General features: G+C 41.4%; 1 protein-coding gene and 1 long non-coding RNA gene across 5 annotated transcripts in view; one reads left to right on the top strand and one right to left on the bottom strand.

The window, feature by feature from the left end:
• LOC134025291 (glutamate receptor ionotropic, kainate 2-like) overlaps positions 1-10,570 on the bottom strand; it is a 113,205-nt gene extending 102,635 nt beyond the window's left edge. For all 3 annotated transcript variants that reach the window (XM_062468222.1, XM_062468224.1, XM_062468223.1), the window contains exon 1: positions 10,004-10,570. In XM_062468222.1, coding sequence (XP_062324206.1) covers positions 10,004-10,328 — 325 coding nt within the window. In that variant the 5' untranslated portion in view covers positions 10,329-10,570. The remainder of the gene's footprint in view (positions 1-10,003) is intronic.
• Positions 9,885-20,353, top strand: part of LOC134025299 (uncharacterized) — a 31,479-nt gene continuing 21,010 nt past the window's right edge. The window contains exons 1-2 of one of the 2 annotated variants that reach the window (XR_009930999.1): positions 9,885-10,529; positions 13,880-13,955. This is a non-coding gene — a long non-coding RNA (uncharacterized LOC134025299). Of the gene's footprint in view, positions 10,530-13,875; positions 13,956-20,353 lie in introns of both variants that reach the window. The other variant, XR_009930998.1, reaches the window with a different exon arrangement.

Here is a 20,353-nt window from a genome sequence, read left to right as displayed (position 1 = left end):
ACACCAAATGCCAGCTGTTCTCTTTATTCATTTATTAATTGATGGTTCAATTGACAAGCAAATATAATACATGGCAATATATTTCGCATACTGTTAAATCAATTTGGTTTTAAGTGTTGTTAGTCATTCCTTTACTCACTTCTATGCTACATGTGAATGTTCAGCTAAACAAGCTATTCATTCCAATTCAACCAAACTGATTTTACATTTTAAATATATATATATATTTTAACTATGACAAGGAAAGAATACAATTATTTCGGTTCATCAATAAGGTCTCAGTGAACAGCATGGGAATATATTTAGCTCCATCGCATTTGTTCTCCTTTTATCAAACTCTTTTTCTTTTATCTCCTTCCTGCTCTCTGTCTCTGCTTCCTTCTCTCTGTCTTCCTTCTTTGGCTCTTGCTCTCGTTCTTTTTCTCTCTGTTTCTTTTAATGGCCTATTATCATATTCACCTATAATATTACAGAAAGCCTGTGTAAAATAATACCCTGCGCCCATGTAGCCGAGCTGTTTTCAGGGGTCAGAGGTTGAGTGTTCAGGAGGGGGGCGTTTCATGTTCATAGCTAAACTGCTGTATCACGGGGCCAGGCAGAGCAAGGAGGAGAAGGGTATTGTAGTTTTCATTTTGACTAGTGATAATGATCAGATATGGAAATAGAAATGAGTGCAGGGCCACAATATTCCGAGTTGATATTCTGGTTTCACTGTGAACATAGTAGTTGAATAGGACATATATGCTGAGGTCCAATTGGCCAATCTGTTTAATCTTGCACTGATAAAGTAAAACACGTCATGTTGTGAACCTTTGGGTCATGTGACCCGAAGGCAGCACAAGGGTTAATTAAAATGCTTGATACTTAGCTTAATAGCTTAATATCTACAAGGATACAGAAGGAAATGACTCAGTTATGATGGATTAGGGTGAAAGGAAGGGGTGGCGAGGGAGGAGAGAACAGGGAAGGTGTCAACCAAGGGAAAAGGAGAACAAGAAAGGAAGCATACATACACCCAATTCCAAAGAAGTTGTGACGTTGTGTAAAATAAAATACAAAACAGAATACAATGATTTACAAATCTCATAACCCCATTATGTTTACAATAGAACATATAAAACATGTCAAATGTTTAAACTGATGAAATGTATCATTTTAAGGGAAAAATAAGGTCCATCTTGAATTTGAGGCAGTAACACGTCTCATAAAGTTGGGACAAGGCCATGTTCACCATTGTGTAGCATCCCCTCTTCTTTTAACAAATGTCTGTATCTGTCTGGGAACTGAGGAGACCAGTTGCTGGAGTTGGGGAGAGGAATGTTGTCCCTTTTGTGTCTGATATAGGATTCTTGCTGCTCAACGGTCCTGGGTCTTCTTTGTCATATTTTTCATTTCATGATCGCCCAATGTTTTTTAACTGGTGAAAGGTTGGACTGCAGGCAGGCCAGTTCAGCACCCTGACTCTTCTATTACAAAGCCACGCAGTTGTAACAGATGCAGAATGTGGTTTATCATTGTCTTCCTAAAATATGCAAGGCCATGCAAAACCTGTTTATACCTTTCAGCATTGATGTAGCCTTTCCAGATGTGCAAGCTGACCATTCTATAGGCACTAATGCACTTTTGCACTAATGCACAGGCTTTTGAACTGAGCGCTGATAACAAGCTGGTTGGTCCCTCTCTCTTTAGTCCGGAGGACGCAGCATCCAAGGTTTCCAAAAATAATTTCACATTTCAATTTGTCTGGCCACAGAACAGTTTTCCGACTTTGCCTCAGTCCATTTTAAATTAGCTTTAGCCCAGAGAAGATGGCAGTGTTTCTGGATAATGTTCACATGTGGGTTCTTCTTTGCATGATAGAGCTTTAACCTACATTTGTGGATGGCACAGCAAACTATGTTCACAGACAATTAGTTCTGGAGGAGTTTCTGAGGCCTGCAATGATTTCCATTACAAAATCATGCCTGTTTTTATGCACTGTGAGTGCCTGAAGATCACAGGCATGCAGAATTTATTTTACCTCCTTGTCCCTTACACAGAGATTTCTCCAGATTCTCTGAATAATTGTATTATATTATGTACTACTGTAAATGATGAGATATTCAAAGTATTTTTACGTTGAGGAACATTATTCTTAAATGGTTCCACAATATGTAGATTTTTTTTTCTGCTTTTGCAGATTGGTGAACCTCTGCCCATCTTTACTTCTGAGACTCTGCCTCTCCAAGATACTTTTTACATACCCAATCATGTTACTGACCTGTTTGCTAACCTGTTTGCTAACCTAGTTAGTTGCAAATGTTCCTCCAGCTGTTTATTTTTAGTAACACTTACTTTTCCAGCATTTTATTTCCCCCGTCCCAACTTCTTTGAGATGTGTTGCGGCCATCACGTTCCAAATTACCGTATTTCTTCCATAAAATGGTACATTTACTAAGTTTAAACATTTTATACGTTGTCAATGATCTATTGTGAATGACATGAGTTTCTGAGATTTGAAAATCATTGCATTCTGTAAATAAATGTCGTAATGTAGTTAATAAATGTGTAAACAAATGTAGGTTTGTTTTCATAGCTCTGAAAGTCTCTCATCTAATTGATGTCACTGGCTTTTCTGTATGGGTAAGATAGTACAAGTGCATCAGATGGTTTCTGACATGGGCATGCTAGCGAGCTATCTTACTGCTGAAGCTATGAATGCCCCTAACCAACAAATGTTGACTTAAGATTAGTTCCAGTTGTTTCATATAACTGTATAACTGTATATATATATCTGTCACAACCTAAGAATGAGACAGACATGCAGTATTGTACTGGCCACAAAATTATATAGTTTGCTGAATGTGTGGTTTCAGTCCCCACTTGGACTCATCATTGGGTCACATTCATTTAATGTCCTTGTGGAGAAGGAAATACCTTTGTCGATATGTCTGGTGTGCCTTGAATATGAGTGCCTCGCATAGGGAGTTGAAAAAGGAGGCAGGGGATTGTCCACTTCTTGTGTGAAAAAACACATGCACTCACACACACACACACATTATTACTGTACATGCAATCCATCTCTGTATGTGTCACACCCACACACACATACACACACACACACACACACTCAAAGGGTGAACAATACATCTGTGACCAGTATTAGTTTTATACAATAATTGGTCAACATTACCTTTAAAATGTGAACTTGCATCAGAAGTTCCACCACCCCCCCCTGCGATGCTTTTCCATCCCTCCTGCCCAGTGGTGGACTATATGTTCAACTTCGCACTCTGCCAAACTACTGACATGGTCTCAAGAGACCTCTCTTTCAGTCTCTACCTGGACTAATCACTTGAGAAAAGGGGACTTTATGCAACATTCTTTGTTACTATTAATTCTATATCATGTCATACTTGAGACATGATGTTGTTGTTGCACCGTGTCTGATCAAATATCATACTATTGTTTGAGATGTGGACTACTAGTTCTTGATTATCTACTGCACTAATTAAATGCCCCATCTATTTGTTGCTGAGCATGTGAAAGATATTTGGGGGAGGTGAGGTTGAATGTAAGTTTGTGCTTATTCACGTTGACCATATGTTACCTTTTAACCATACAATTTACAATAACTGGCTTTTTAATATACATGATTATATGCTACTATCTCCATCTCTCTCCCCATTCAACAAACATACACGCCACAAACACACACACAAACACACTCACAGCACAGTCAGCTCCATTCCAGAAGATGTCAGTGAGACTGACAAGGTGGTAAAAGCCCTGAGCAGACTGGATAACAGAGCATCACAGGGGAGTGGTAGAGGGCCACTTAGGCGACCACTCACCCTGGTGACCCCACACCAGCCTTGGGTTAGTACCACTACATTATCTAGCTGATCTCAGTTCCTCATACACAGGCTCCATCCGTTTATCTTTCCCCTTCACCTGACATACCTCCGTGTGATAAAGAGACTGGGGAACTTGTGTGGAGCTGCCTAAGCATTGGAATGGTGTTCCAAATTGATTTTGAATATGGGTGGGGAGAAGATGTGGCACAGGGGTGGGTGAAAGAAAGAAAGAAAAGAGGGGACTAGACGCTATTCAAAGCCACTTTCAGCTTGTTTTGTATATTACTTGTGGATCGTGAACAATACCTTGTCTGCTGAATCATTTAAGTGAAAGAACATAGTTGAGGGACAATCCAGTATATACGCACATCCTCCCACAATATACCTTTTATAAGCTTCCTTGGCATGTATTGAGAAATATTCAGGTATTAATTTCTCAAATGTAAAAAAAAAACATATTCAGTTTTGCTCTCTCTCTGTTGTTCAACTCCTCTTTTCTCTCTCAGATGGGGTCGGGTCAGGTGGAGCTGCAGGTGTGTGCCTCATTCCTCAGTGAGCAATGGGAGATTTGGAGCACAGGAAAACATTTAAAAAAAGCAAAAATCTATTCCTAAGCAAGCAATAGGGGATATGGAAGCATTGAAAAAAAAAATAGCAAGCACTCTAGCTCACATTCCTCTCTCTCTCTCCTCTCTCTCTCTCTCTCTCCTCTCTCTCTCCTCTCTCTCTCTCTCTCTCTCTCTCATCTCTCTCCTCTCTCTCTCTCTCTCTCTCTCTCTCTCTCTCTCTCTCTCTCTCTCTCTCTCTCTCTCTCTCTCTCTCTCTGTCTCTCGCTCAACTTAACACAGCATTACAAATGTTCCACAAAATCAACCAATTGGAGAACTGGAGAAGTGTGTGTGTGTGTAGATGTATAAGTGTATTTGCTTGTGCATGTATGTTTTGTGTGTTAGTATGTGTGTGTGCATGTCTTTATTTGTACATGTTGTAGAGTGTAAACACCACGAAAAAGAGCAATGCACACTTTTCCAAAATCAAGATCATATCCTCTATGAAAAAACCAAGACTTTACACAAAAGACCAGAGAAAAGTTCAGTGTTTAATAACAGAGCAATCATACAGTCAATAATTTCAATGTCCAATTAGAGCTCTTATCAGCTTTGATGACAAGCTATGTTCACTGAATTACATGTTTGTTGCTGTCCCCCAGAACAATCCTTTCACAGTTCTAATTAGTGCCACTAATCTGTTATGAAGTTACAGTTCACACACACATTCCACCCACATACACACCCTCACGCACAATTGTGTACACACTCACTACACACTCACTGTACTACTCACACTCTCTATCTCTCTTCTTTTTTCAACACACACACACATACAGTACAGCCTGGCTTTATTTCTAAATAACACTTAAAGCTTTCAATTGGATATGTTGTTCAAACAACACGCACAGGCAACAGTTATACTACAATCCGAGCTCTGTGTAGGTAGATTATACTGGAGTATCTGTACTGCATCGGTAAATGGGATGCATAATGTATGAGAAGATGTGACTGTTTGAGTAAGCTCAGTCTGGTTTGACATAAATCCACAATATAAAAACAAACTGCAGAAAAGTGCTTCTGTGTATGCTAGATAAACACTGAGAGCTCCCTGAATCACAGGCCAGTTTGGAGTAATCACTTATTCACAAGGACATTCTTTATTCATGATCTGTCTCACACAGTCAAACAGCACAAATGCTCATGCACGCAAACAGGCCAATTCTCTCTTGACCGGTGTGCACGAGCACACACGCTCACAAGCACACGTCTTGAATGCATCTCCATCCACACTGGTTCTCTCCAGGATGTGCTGAAGTTTGCTTTATTGCTCTTCCTTAGCTTGATAGCTCCTGTTTCATCTAATCCCAATATTATGCACTCTCTCTTTGTCTTTGTATCTCTCACCATCTCTCCCTCTTGTAGTCTACTTTTCTCTGCCTCTCTCTCTCTATTTGTCTCTCCCTCTTACTCTCTAGCATTATCTCTGTTTCTCTGTCTTTCCCTCTTTTGTCTGTCTCTCTCTCTCCATCAACTGCCCCTCAATGAGTTGTCCTACTACTCTTTTACACTGGTTATGAGAGGAAGAATTCCACTACAGAATATAAAGTCCCTTTTCTGCTCATCAGCTACTGTCTTTCAGTCGATCCGAGACACACAATCCCTCACTGACCCCAGCCGTTACGGCTTCTCTCTGGAGATGGCTTCCACATCTCCAATCACACGTAACCCCTGACTCCACACATACCTAGGGACGGTGCTGAGTGACAACGACCAAGAGTGATGGTCCGTGAGGGAGAGGAAGCTTGTCCACAAATTGTGTCTGCTACATCAGACGGAGAACTGCTCCTCTTTTTTACTGCTCAGAATGTTTCTCAGGTCATGATGTATTGACAAAAAGATTATTTAAATATATTGTCACTTACATAGTTGCTTGGTGTATCCAGTACCGGGTTGTGAGGAAAACTACTAAGCCTAATATTCTGGAGCTTTTCTAGAATTGGGATTGTGTTGGCCTACAGCATATAGACAATAAGTAACCCCAACAAGTCAAGTGTAAAATTCAGACAACAACAGCTTAACAAACACACATAGTTAGTATTCTCAGAATCATGATGTTTCTTATTTCACAGCTCATAGATATTCTGTTTCCAAATGGCAAGAAGAATTTCTGAATTAAATGCCATAGAGGAGACCTTCTGCATGACGGCGAGACCTTCAAAGACACAGGCCTGTAAATACGCAAAAGAAATCCTGGTTCATCCGCTTCACACCCGTGTGTAGCTCTGCATGCTAATGCAACAGATCTCCTCTTTGTTCTTGAAAGCCTCACTGGGTATTTTTAAACCATGGAAATAATTTGCAAGCGGGAGGGTAGTTTCACATTTCTAAGCTAGAGAGCGCGCGAGTGACACGTGAATATTTTAAGCAGCTTTGAGCTTATTTAAATGTATTTGCTGGGAACGTACAGGCAGTGGGCCGGGACAAGCACTAATATCCATAATGCCTGCAATCCTAAACTAAACTCCGTAGAGCTGATAATGCACACTGGCGCAGCAAAAGCAAATTAAGTCAATAACTAGAAGTCCCTCTGTATTCATTCTCACGCCTTTTCCCGCGCCTCTCCATCCGATAATTTCATAGGCCTGCTGTAAACCAAGCAGACGGAGAAAGACAAACTTGGTAAATAATGCAAAAACAATCATATTCGTGTGTGATGACTCGGCCGAATGTTATGAAAACAGCTCACTCAACAAATAGGAAGAAAAATTTCTGGATTTAATGACCTAAATGAAACTGAAAAAGCGCAATAGCCAAAAGATTCTCCCATAAACCTGTAAATGAACAATAAAAAAAGGAAGTAAACAACAACAAAAAACATAAGTTTAGGGACAATATTTCCTCTGTGAAGTTGAGCGAGTTTTTTTTCCGGTACAGGCTAAACAGTTTTTCCACAGCAACTAAAACCCCATGTGCTTCAGGTAATGACGTTTAATCACTGTGTGCATTGGTTTCTAGGTTGTGTATGGTTATATTACTATCAGCCCAGCTTCGCAGAAGCAGATTCGTTATGTCTGATCATTGAAATGACAACATTGTCTCGAAGTCATTGACATCATGGTTTTCAGTCGTTCTAAGGGAGATGATTAGTTTCTGTCTTTACAACCTTCCAAGAGTAATATGCCTATACAGGCTAATGTAGGCTAAATGTGGTAGAGCCTACATTTTAATCATTACAATATGTGAAAAAACAGTTGTGTTGATGACTATGACAGCCACCTGAACCTATGTATGCATAGTGAAATTCCTTTGCTAAAGAATGCAGACCAATTTAACATTATGTAGCCTACGTCATGTAATTAAATCATTTTTCATTAAACATTGGAAAATGTGATTGATTTGATCACTATTCTATAAACTAACAACCAGGCTATAAACCCCAACATCTGTTCCTCTGGGCAGCAAAATGAAAAAATTTAAATAAATTAAAACTATTCCCTTCTCCGAATGTTTTCCTCTAAACATAGGCCTAACCAAATACTGAAGACTCAAATACAATACAAATAGGCTAGAGCTGTCGCTCGGAATGACCTACCACGATGTGCGCATGTCCAGCAAGTAGGCTCCTGCTTGCGCACAGCAAGGTTAAAGTTAAGGTTAGGGTTACAGAATAAGGATAAGGTAGAAAATTGCAGAACACCGGGACAACAGCGAGAGGCAGGATCAGGCTACAGAACGTAGGCCTATTGCACTTGTTTGTCGACTTTGTGTTAGCCGTTTGTGAACCAAATGTGATTCGGTAGTGAAAAGGTTGCGGCCTGACAGGAGAACAGAAGCGGGACAAACGTCCTGTCCAGCATCTGTGAGGAAGGAGGACAAGCACTGAAAGGGGGCATCTCTAGGGGAAGTGACCCTTTCCACTACCCAGCATCCACCAAAAGCTATTCGGAAAATGCTGATCAAGCTAGTTCAAGTGCTGGTAACAAAAAACTGTGTGTATTGCTTGTATTTTGGGATAGGTTTACAGAGGGTATCTCTGTATCAGTTACTTATTTCTCCTATATTTCTCTCTGTCTCTCAGAATAACTTTTAAGTTGATGCATAAAACTGGTTGGCCCACACCAGGCCATCGTTGCTGCCTGGGACTCGCTGTCCATGGTCCTGAACAGAGTGTCATGTCTCCACTTGTAGCTCGCTGCAGTAAGGCAATATGCTGTTGAAACAACATTAAAGCTCTAGCATTATGTGCATTGACGCGTCAGTCTGACGCCGCAAGACTGGAATCACACACGAGGGTGACATTTAGCCCAGAGCAAGATATTTCAGGACATATGCATGAATCACCCAGTCACAGGGGGATGTATCGCCGGCCTATCTCTCGCGAGCTATTGATGCAAGCATGCACGCTGCAGAGCCTAGTGCAGAGTCTAGTCAGACAGCATGCGAGACGGGAAATCGGTGAGCGCGCGAGGACAGAGGGAGGCTGCAGCAGTTTCACAAGCACATCACGTTGCCATAGTGGCGGCTCGTGCGGACGCGGCCTGACTTTTAAACAGGCCCCTCTTGGGGACTGTCAGGTTGTCAGAGAGTGCTGTCAACATTACATGACATCCTCTGCAAGAGCAACTCGCTGTCAGTATTAAAAAGTATTCGGCAGGCTTTTCAAACATACACTGACAAAAGCATAGCCTACTATGCAACGAGCTATGTACATGTACGACCTGAATCCAACAGTGTAGCCTAAAGGTATGGGCCAGGTATGCCATATGGCTTTAAACTGTCAGCAGTTTAAAGGTCACTAAGATATTGTCTGGATTGACGGCTATCTAATGGATTCTGGCTAGAATAACGTTTGAAGTGATCTTCTCACAGCTGGTGCCCAGGCTCTAATGAGAATTTGCCAGCGAAACATACCAAAAACAGCAAGTCAAATGACCACCCCTTTTGCCAACACAAAACCTCACAGTTATTGGTGGTAGTTTATATGAACAGCTAGTCGTATGTGGCCTCCATTGCATTCTGAAAGGTTATATCATTATAGTAGGCCTACAGACAGTCAGTCTATTCTTCTGAACAGTGGAAAGCCATATAGGTTACAATAACTGAATTACTCATATTACTAAACATCCAGTGGCATTGTGATTGTGGATTGAATGTATTGTACTTCGCCACCAGCTGTTGTTCTAGTGTTATGGCATGTTCAGCTTTTCAAACCACAACCGGTTTAATTGCCGGCATTTTTATGTAAACACTAAATTGCCTGCTGGTAGCTTAAGTTAAGACGCTTGCTTCACTCTGACCGCGTTGGTGATGCAAAGATGTGATTACATTATGGTCTGGAAAAAAGTACAAGAAAACATCCATAGCCTACACTGCGAAATAAATTTGATTACATTCATTCACTTCTAAAGAAAAAATTTGCCGACAAACAAAGATTGGGTTAGCAATGTTCTCCAGTCAACATGTGTGCCAACCAGCTCAAAACAAGCAGCTCTGAATCTAAAACGGCACCATTCAAATTGGCAGACAAAGCGACACCAATGCGGGTATGGATGGATATAATTAGACATAATCCTTTGTACCTTTATCTAACCTCCAACAACAAGTAGGCTATCTTACCAAATCTTAAAACGTGTGGCATCCCGCGAGAGTATCCAAGAAACAACAGCAGAAGCGGGAGCAGCCTGAGGTTGAACCTGAAAACGAGACTAGTTACCAGCGGGGAGGTAATCTTCATGTTGTTTGTAAAATGCACAGTGGTGATCCCCCGTACGCTTTGATTCCCCCGGAATTCTTTGATACGGTCGTTCGGCAGGGTGACTGTAGCCAAGCGCAAGATCACGGCATGGTCACTCGCGCTTCTAAATCCATTAGCAGTCCCGGCATGATTTCCTTCTTCACTGCGCCAAGAAACAATCATCCAGTTCAAGGGAAGACGAGGCATCCATAAAGAGAGGTAACAAATCCGGCGGGGGGGCCCATGGCTCGGATGACTGAGGTGAGACACCGGGGGATATCCACACTTGAGGGTCGGGGAAGAGAGCGCCAGGCAGAGTGAAATCGCGATAGCAGCCTATGAGGCACTTTGGGTTGCCTACGCTCCCATTATACTGCACTGCTGCACAGCGTCTGACGTCGAGCCAAGGTTAGTGTGAGTGCGCGCGTCAGAAAGATAAAGCCTACAGAAGAGAAAGGGAGACGAGGGTGAGAGCGTGTTTGAGGGTGAGAGCGTGTTTGAGTGTGTGTTTGGGTATGTGTACATGAGAGAGAGACAGACACACAGAGAGAAGAGAAAGAAAGAATGCATGTTTGTGTGAGAGAGAGAAAGAAAAAGAAAGAGAGCAAGAAAGAGAGAGAAGGAGACAATGATCCATATCTGCATCCCAAAGGACCTGCTCTTTTATGATAGTGTTCTAGCCTCCAGCTGTGGTTTTCTATCCTCTTACCTAAACAATCTGATGCTTCTGGTGTGAGTTTTAAGATGTTCAGTGGCAGCAGTGTGGGTCAGATAGGCAACTTTTGAAATTGTTTATGCTAAAAGCGATGTAATAATTTAACTTAACAATTGCACACGACTGCAAACATTTTGACGGAAGATAAAGTTGTTACTTTTATAGTTTATCAGCAGTTACTTTACTATTATTATTTCACTCTTGAGCTGTGGATATGTATTTTTCAACAATAGGCTAATTTGTATGTTTTATTGTAGAAATAGAACCAGCCACCATTATGTCATAAAATAGTCTAACACATACAAACCCACACACATTCACACACACACACTCACAGTGGGTTGAATCTTACGATCCATCCTGTACACAGAGTACGGTTTCAGCGACAGTTTTCACTTTTTGCCCAGGTCCTTACACTTTTAGGCCAGTACTACATTCACACATTCCTCTATTCCTAAAGGTAGGCCTTTAGCCAATTTGGAAAGGCAGAGTGGAGAGGTTGAACGGTGAAAATCACCAAACAAGCCATTTCCCATTGCTTTCCTTTTCTACAAAACGAATTTCAGTACCAAGGACAGAGGTGCAGTAGACCATGCACATAATTGAAGAGGTACTGTATAGAACAGCTTTTAGATCATAAAGAACTAATTTGGATTCCAAAGAGCACACTAACCTTGGTTGTAGTAATAACCATTAGTTAGAGCTGCAGGCTATGTAAAAAACAAAAACTTGTAGGCAAATTGTAGGCTATTCATCGCCATATTGTTTTAGAGCCAATGTAAAACTAAGCTTATCTCATCCAAGTGTTAGTTCAATCTCAGAAACAGTCAAACCAAACAAATACGTATCATCCGTTGTAAAACACGAAAGGGCTGTGCAAAAGTCTATGGAAACAGACAGGCTAAATAAAATCGTTGCATTGTCGGTTTCAGAAGAATGAATAATTATGCAAATTGTTTACAAGAATTGAAAGCTTACCAAAATCCAACGTTTTCATGTGTCTTTAAACGTGTTACCGTGTTACAGAGGAATGCTAACAAATCAACTCCATCTGTATCTAGACCTACAGTATATGACGGAAGATTGTAACTGAATACTATAATAGCATTGAGAGTCTTGGTTTACACAACAGTTTATCGAGTATTGTAATTCAGTGTGAATACAATCTGCTTCAAAAGTTAAATGAGCTTCTCCTTGGCATCCAATATTAAGTGTAGACGACAATGGGCCATTGATTTAGCATGTGTAAGTTATCAGTGCCGACCACGGGTGAACGAATTTGATGGGGCTTGTGAATGTTCTGTAGGTACAGGCTCCAGATATACTGGCTAGGAGTGGGTGGATTGTCGGTGGGATCTAATCTGAGTCGGATGAGGCAGATATGAAAGAGCTCTTTGATGCCATCCGATCAGAGGATACCATCCAAGGAGGAACAGTGTGTCCTTGTGTGTGGACTGAACTGTGGAGTGAATGTCCGTATTGTGCACCACATACTGAAAGTGTGTGTGTTTGTGTGTATGGTGTGTGTATGGGTGTGTTACGACCCCCAGTCTATGGCATTCTGTGTTTGTGTTTTGTGTGTTGTTTGTGTGTGTTCCCTGCTGTGCTATCTGTTTCCCCATAGGTGGCGCAAATCATCCCCCACCAGTCAACACCTATGCATGACTCCTCCCCTCCATAATCAGGTTCACCTGGTTCCTGTCATACACCATCCTTCCACCAGTATATATAGTGCCATTCTGTGTTTGTTAGGGGGGGAATAAGTCGTTGGCTTTTGTAGCAGTGTGTTGTGTGTGGGTAAGGCCTACTTCTGTGTTTAGTACTGTTTTTGGATTCCCCTCTGTGTTGACCATTGTCCTTGGGAAGAGTTTTCTTTTGTCTTGTTGTGTTGAGTTGGTTTGTTTGTAGTGTTAAGTGTGGTTCAGAACAGTTTTCTTGTTCTTTTGTTCAGGGGCTGGGGAGTAGTTAGAGCTGCCCCGGGGTATACATCACCCGTAGGGATTAATCACTGTATATATACACCAGCTAGACCTGGGCAGACCACTCCTGTATTTTTGGTTAGGACACCTCATTCGATGGGAGGGTATAGAACCTCTTCGGGAAGGTGCAGGAACTGAGAGATCCATCAAAAGGAATGTGCACAGCGTATGTCTAGTGTATAGCCAAACCTTCTGAGCCAACAGAGTGACCAGACAGAAGCTGTACAACATAGTCTGTGAGATGAGTATCTGCTTCTATAGAAAGAAAGCAGAAAAGTGTTAGATCCTATGCACTAGTCCTAATGCGTGGGACTCCACAGACAGAACAGGTCCACGCTGTGCAGCATGGAAGCTTATCAAATACTCAACCATCCCACCATCTGTGACATTAGCATAATTATGGAGAAAAGCAGGGTTTCAGCAAGCCTGTGGAGCCTCACACACAGCATGAAAGGAATGCTTATTGAGCCGAGGGGAGAGGAGCAAAGACTGACAGGGCCGTCCGCTCCAAGCCACCTCCATTGAAACAGTGCCCCCTCCCCTAAGAGCTTGGGTACTACAAGACAGCGCTCACTCAAACTCATGAACCTCTCAAATGGATGTGTGCGCATCCATCCAGCTAATGTAGAACTGAATACAGCATGAGGGTGTGGGGGGGTGGTGGTGGTGATGGAGGGAGGATACAGAAAACAGAGGAGTGTCCCAGTAGTTATAGCCCTGAGATCCTTGAATCCTTGAAGGAGAATTCCCTCTGTCCCAGTGCAATTTGGGAGTCATAGTTTTAAGAGTATTTATTCAATTCATTCTCAAATTCAGTTTTCTCTGAATCCTTCCATGAAATGAAGAAGCTTTATTATTTGCTGACAAAATTGGTCAGCGATGTAGCTCTCTTTCCGTTTTCCTACAGGGCTAGGCTAAGGTCCTTATGCTAAGGGAAAGATAACAGGCAATAACAGTCCTTTTTTGCAGCTCTCAGTCTCTGTTTTCATCTACTCTTTGCCAGCTTTCACCCTCCTTCCTCTCTTCTTCTACCCCCCCCCCCCCCTCTCTCTGTGGTAAGCCAGTGAGGCCGGTAGAGGAGACACAGCGATGACAGAGAAAAGGAAACCATGGAAACCAAAGCCTGATGCATTTTGTATGGTAAGACCCTGCAAGAGAACATGCTCATTCACATTAGCCACACAATACGCTAAAGGAGATCTCTCCCCCTGTCTCTCTCTCTCTCTATCAATCAATCAATGGCTCAATGTTATCATATTTTCATACAACAGATGCTCAGATTCATTGAAGTTCATCAATCAATAAGTCTATGTTTAAAACTAGCTGATGGGATAACTGGCTACTAGCACAGTAATGCAAAACTAGACAGGGTACAATTTTGGGGGAAATTGTGAGGGTACTTGTGTCGGTTGAAGATGGGTCAGTTTTTTTACTGAAATTTTGCATCTAAACAAAAAAATTGGCCAATCCTGTGTAAAAATGGTCCAAACCTATATCTAACAACGTTGTCACTGCCTGGCAGTATTTGAGCTGGAATCGCAATTCAAACAGTACCCTCTGCAAACTGAAAAAAGCCCCCAAAAACTTAAATAAGCTTGAAATGTATTTCTGGATAACTGGCTAATATAATAAGTTTAAGTGATCATTATGTGTCAGTAACAATGTCCCTGTCTGAAGACGGGACCGGCTATCCGCGCTGTAAATGGGGAAAACTGCCTCGCACTTATTCACTACAATCATTTGGATGTTGAATGGCATCGATTGCTTTAACATTTTAACATTGTCTATGTAGTGGAAAACAGATTTTAAAGATGCTGTAAAGCAGAACTGAAAATGAATTTAAGTTCATTACACCACAGAAGAATGTGTTGTTAACTACCCATCCAAATTCGAATGAAAAAAAACACTGACAACTATGCTTTGAAATCGTGAGAAAATCAGCAGTCTTTTCTGCTTGATACTGGGGGGGCATGTCGCCTGAAGGAGCTGAAGCTCCGCCCCCTCTAATTTATTGAATTTTGCAACAACAGCTAGCTAAATCAATTGCAGATATCAGAACAGACCTACTTGCAGTCTCTGAGTGTTTTATATGTAGGCAAAGCACACCCAACTAGAGAGGGTACAATTTCTGGGCAAATTGTAGGGTGTGCTTGCTTGCGTCGGTTGCACAGGGGTCCGTTTTTTAATGACATTTTTACAACTGATATTTCTGTATATTTTATATAAAAATGCATACTTATTATTTATAAATATTACATAGATTTGAAAGCATCTTTTTTTTGCTGCTCATTTACAACTCAAAATATAAGTGTAGAATGAAATAGATGTCTTCTCATTTACCCTGCAAGAGGCAGCCTCATAGTTGGCAGAACGGTGTAAAAATTGACCTAATCTCTATGACTTAACCCTTGTGCTGCCTTCGGGTCACATGGCCCAAAGGTTCATAACGAATCATCGTTGTGTTTACCAAATTTTACCCAATACAAAAACAAATACAAATAATTTTAACCTTCGCAATGTGGGGGGTCTGAGACAGCCCAACGATTAAAAGAAAATGCTTCACATTGTTTTTGTATGCAGTAAAGTTGTCGCAATACGACGGTGGGTCACAATGACTGATGGGTCAGAGTGACCCGAAGATAACACAAGGGTTAAACGTGAAAAGAGGTGCGTTCCGACCTTATGTTCATCACAACCGCAAGTTGTAGTATGATTTCGTCGGTAACAGTTATTAGCAATGCTAACGTATCCTGTATCTAGCACCTGCCTTTCTCTAGTTGTTTCAAATAGATAATCTTGACAGGCGTTAGCAATAGGCTAGACTGCTATTCGTTTTCTGGCTATTTAGCTAGACTACAGCTAGTCTAGCTAGAGTCATTTGCTAAGTAAGGTATGTTGATGTGTTTCGAAACGTATTTAGCATTCTACCTATGCTAGATACAGGAGACGTTAGCATTGCTAACTGTTATCGACAAAATCATACTTACAGCTTGCGTTTGTGATGAGCATACGGTTGGAACAGCACCTCTTTTCAGCAACAGCGGCTTAGCAAATCCTTCTTTAAATTGTCCAAGGTTTTCATTCAAAACTGTCCTCTGTGAAATGGTTCGAGCAAATGTGTAATTGAGGGTCAAACTGCACAGGGATCTTCTCATAGACAAACATCACAGCCCGTTGAGTGTTTGGTTCCTTAGGAAGACTCTGAAAAGTGGCAGCATTCCCTGTGCAGCCTGGAACACTTCATTTTCCATGGTCAATTTTCAATATGCTAGAAAAACGTTCTTCTTTGTAATTTTGTGGAAGTACACATAGCAGCGCGCAGCAAATTTTGGGGCGTGACCAAGGTACAGACCAGAGACAAAAGGTGGAGCCACCGAACTGACGTCAGTTTGGTGGCTTTTTCAAAACCTACCGTTTTACAGCTACATTTTTAAATTGTGAGATTTACATAGGAAAGAGGTGTCAATGGACTTTGAGGTTCACTCTATGTCCATTTTAAACACTTAACTGTTGTTATTCATCTGTGACAAGGTAAATTCGGTTCTGCAATCAGTGACCCCTTTAACGAGCTGCTAAACTAATGTTCTGCTAGAGGTAGTCACGCGAGTTTTCGTGACGTTAGTGACTTAAGCAAGTTAGCCACTTTTCGCCACAAAAACTTAATTTCTACTTAAACCGTGCAACGGAACGTAAATAAAAATACAAGCAACTCAATCGCTACCAAGATGAAACTTTTGACACCTAGGTTGTCTATTTAGTCCAAATATTGACGAAGGCTTAGGGGTGGGAAAATAAACAATAATAATAAATAAATATATATGATAGAGAACAAAGGTTGTGCCCTTGCCGAAGGCAAAGCACACCCAACTAGAGAGGGTACAATTTCTGGGGAAATTGTATGGTGTGCTTGCTTGCGTCGGTTGCAGAGGGTTCCTTTTTTTAATGACATTTTTACAACTGATATTTCTGTATATTTTATGTAAAAATGCATAGCCTACTTATTATTTATAAAGATTACATAGATTTAAAAGCATTATTTTTTTGCTGCTCATTTACACCTCAAAATACTAAGAGTGAAGTGTAGAGTGAAATAGTTGTCTTCTCATTTCCCCTGCAAGAGGGAAGGGTAATCGGCTATAGCAGCCTCATAGTTCAATCAAAACGAATACATTTGGCAGACCGGTGTAAAAATGGACCTAATGTCTATGACTTAAACGTCCTTTTCTGTTTTTCCCTTCTCGTGATATTTTCAGGCATTTAGCCTACTCATATTGCAGTCATTCATTAATAAAGAACCCCCTTCGAAGCTTATTCTAACAACAACGTTACCGGCAGTAGCTAGTGCTATCTCAAACAGTACCATCTGATAACTGAAAATATGCCCCCAAAAACGTAAATAAGCTTGACATTTATTTAGGGGAAAATCGCTCATTCATAAAAAGCTCACTGGTAGCGATCATTGGCAGTAATAACGCAAAATGTGATATAGCCCTGTGTGGAGAAGCTGCCCCGGTAAATTGTACTACTACAGTACACTAGACTGTGTTTGTCTTGGTAGCGATTGCGTTGGTTGAATTCGATTTAACGTTCCGTTGTACAGTTTAGGCTGAAATTAATTATTTTCATGAACAGATGGACAAAGTTTAGGCTGTGGCAATGGAGTTCAGGTTAGTAGTCACTAGTCAGATAGTTTCACCTATTCAAAGACTTTTGATTTAAGTAAGGGTAGTGCCGAACATGTTCTGTCACCGTTTGACTTCATACTGTAAACAGCTGTGGAGATGTTTTTGTTAGCTAGCTACTAGTGTCTCGCGTGGCTTCCCGCTTTGCAGTGAGCTACACTGGTTTGAAACCACAGGTAATGATAATTTCACCCACAAATCGTTTACTTGTAATCTAATTTCATAATAAATCCAACAACGAAAATTTATTTGTGAGGAATGTTTAATTTAACGATTGAAAACAGATGCATCATAGACCGCTGTAGTATGTGTTGCCCGTGCAACAGAGGCTAACGTCATGATGCTAATGCTTCAGTGAAATAGTAGACTACTGTTTCCGAAAGTAGATGTGAGCCTACTTCCTTAATAATATCAGCAAATATTGTACATTACATTTCACAATTGTGTTTCATATCACAAAGTAAAACGAGTAAATAGTTATCACCCTGGCCTCTTTGCTTGTGGCGTTTCTGCAGCTGCCTTGCACTAAAGCCTAGCTATCCCCCAGAAGTTAATGAGATGCGAAACGAATGTTCTGCTACAGGTAGTCACCTGCGTGTTTACGTGACGTTAGTGACGTTAGTAACGTCAGTGACTGTGGCTAGCAAATTAGCCACCGTTAGCTTTACTTTTCGCCACAAAAACTTAATTTCTACTTAAACCGTCTAACGGAACGTAAATAAAAATACAAGCAACTCAATCGCTACCAAGACGAACCTTTTGACACCTAGGTTGTCTATGTAGTCCAAATATTGACTGAGGCTTAGGGGCGCAAAAATAAACAATAATAATAATACCTATATATGTGAGAGAACAAAGGTTGTGCTCTTGCCGAAGGCAAGCACACCCAACTAGAGAGGATACAATTTCTGGGGAAATTTTAGGGTGTGCTTGCTTGCGTCGGTTGCAGATGGGTCCATTTAATAAACAAGCTGCCCAGCTAACACATGACGTTGCGGCAACATTGCCAGTAAGTGCTCAGATGGTAACCCGCGACGTTACCTTCTGGCAACGTCATAAGGGAATGTTGCGAGTTGGTCCCATGGACAACGTTGACACGACGTCGTACCTTGGTCGGCTGGTAACGTTATTTTTAGACCCTTGGACAACGTTGCCGCGACGTCGTACCTTGGTCGGCTGGTTACATTATTTTTAGTCCCATGGACAACGTTGCCGCAACGTCGTACCTTGGTCGGCTGGATACGTTATTTTTTGGTCCCATGGACAACGTTGCCGCGACGTTGTACGTTGGTCGGCTGGTCGCGTTATTTTTGGTCCCGTAGACAACGTTGCCGCAACGTCGTACCTTGGCCGGCTGGATACGTTATTCTTGGTACCATGGGTTACGTTGCCGTTACGTCGCTCTTTGGTCTTAGGACAACGGATCTCGAGTGCATTATAAGTGGTTTATCCAGAGATGGAGAGATCACACTGGACTGCTCTCAGTTCTGACACTTTTGTAATGTAGCCATAGTCTACATGAATTTCAATCACACACAATATTAAATGTTGCATCCCAGCACGTATAAATGTGCAGCTCAGCCCCAGCATGTCATTGGTCATCAATTTTCTCATATGCAGAAACATAGCTTTAACCCTTGTGTTATCTTCGGGTCATTCTGACCCATCAGTCATTGTGACCCACTGTCGTATTGCGACAACTTTACCGCATACAAAAACAAAGTGAAGCATTTTCTTTTAACCGTTGGGCTGTCTCAGACCCCCCAAAGGTTAAAATAAAATTATTGGTGGCCAAGCCGCGAAGCCACTTAAGTGTTTCTACCTTTTCTTATTATTATTAATCATCTTCCTCTCCCATTGGAGTCTATGGCAGCCCCTAGAACCGTATGGTCACTTTTTGTGAAATTTGGCACACTCATTAAGGACAGGCCCCTCTTTATTCTCACCAAGTCTCATGTCTCCCATTCGAGCACTCTAGCGCCACCAACGGGTCAAAGTTGGACTTGTGTTTACACACGTAACTTTTGAATGGTATGACTGATTTTCAAAAATGAGGTACCGTTGGATTCCCTGGATCAAGACGAGTTCAACACACCCTATGACGTCAATTTCCGGTTATATAGATTTCCCGCCATTTTGAATTTTAAGGAAAAACGTTTTTTCGCTTCACCTCCTTCAATTTTTGTCAAATCTTCCCCAGAATTGGCACACATCATCTTCACAGCAACCCTCACTAAAAATGTCGAAAGGATTTTTGATTTTCAGAACCGTTTGTCCGGTACAGCCAATCAAAATCGTCAGCAAAGACACCAAACAGGAAGTTAGGTCATATCTCAGCCAATCCTTGAGAAATCAACACCAATCTTGGTATGATGACTCGGAACCCTCATCTGAGGATGTCCAAACAATTTGGTGTCATGTGATCACTGGGCGTGGCCGCAGGATGCAAAACTGTGTTTTGGCCAATAACTTGATTCGTTTGCCTTTATTAAGTGATTCCTTTGTCTCATGATATCTTGGGACATCCCGTGTGTGACACATGATAACTCTCGATAACAGCCGAATTGATGCGGCTGCCATTTTACTGTTTTTTTTTTTTTTCTTTACTCCTCCTACAAATGTTTTCTAATCTTCACCAAATTTGGCAGAGATCATCTTCAGACCAAGCCTCACAAAAGCCATCATATGTTTTTTGGATTTTCAAAACCGTTTGCCCAGTACGGCCAATCAAAATGTGCCGTTAAGCCAGCAAACAGGAAGTTGGGTCGTATCTCAGCAAATCTTTGATGGATTCACACCAAACTTGTTGCGTGTACTCGTAAACCTCTTATGAGGATGTCTAACACGTTTTATGGG

This window comes from Osmerus eperlanus, chromosome 8, assembly GCF_963692335.1.
Source record: "Osmerus eperlanus chromosome 8, fOsmEpe2.1, whole genome shotgun sequence".
Taxonomy (NCBI): domain Eukaryota; kingdom Metazoa; phylum Chordata; class Actinopteri; order Osmeriformes; family Osmeridae; genus Osmerus; species Osmerus eperlanus.
This window is presented reverse-complemented; position numbering and strand designations above follow the sequence as displayed.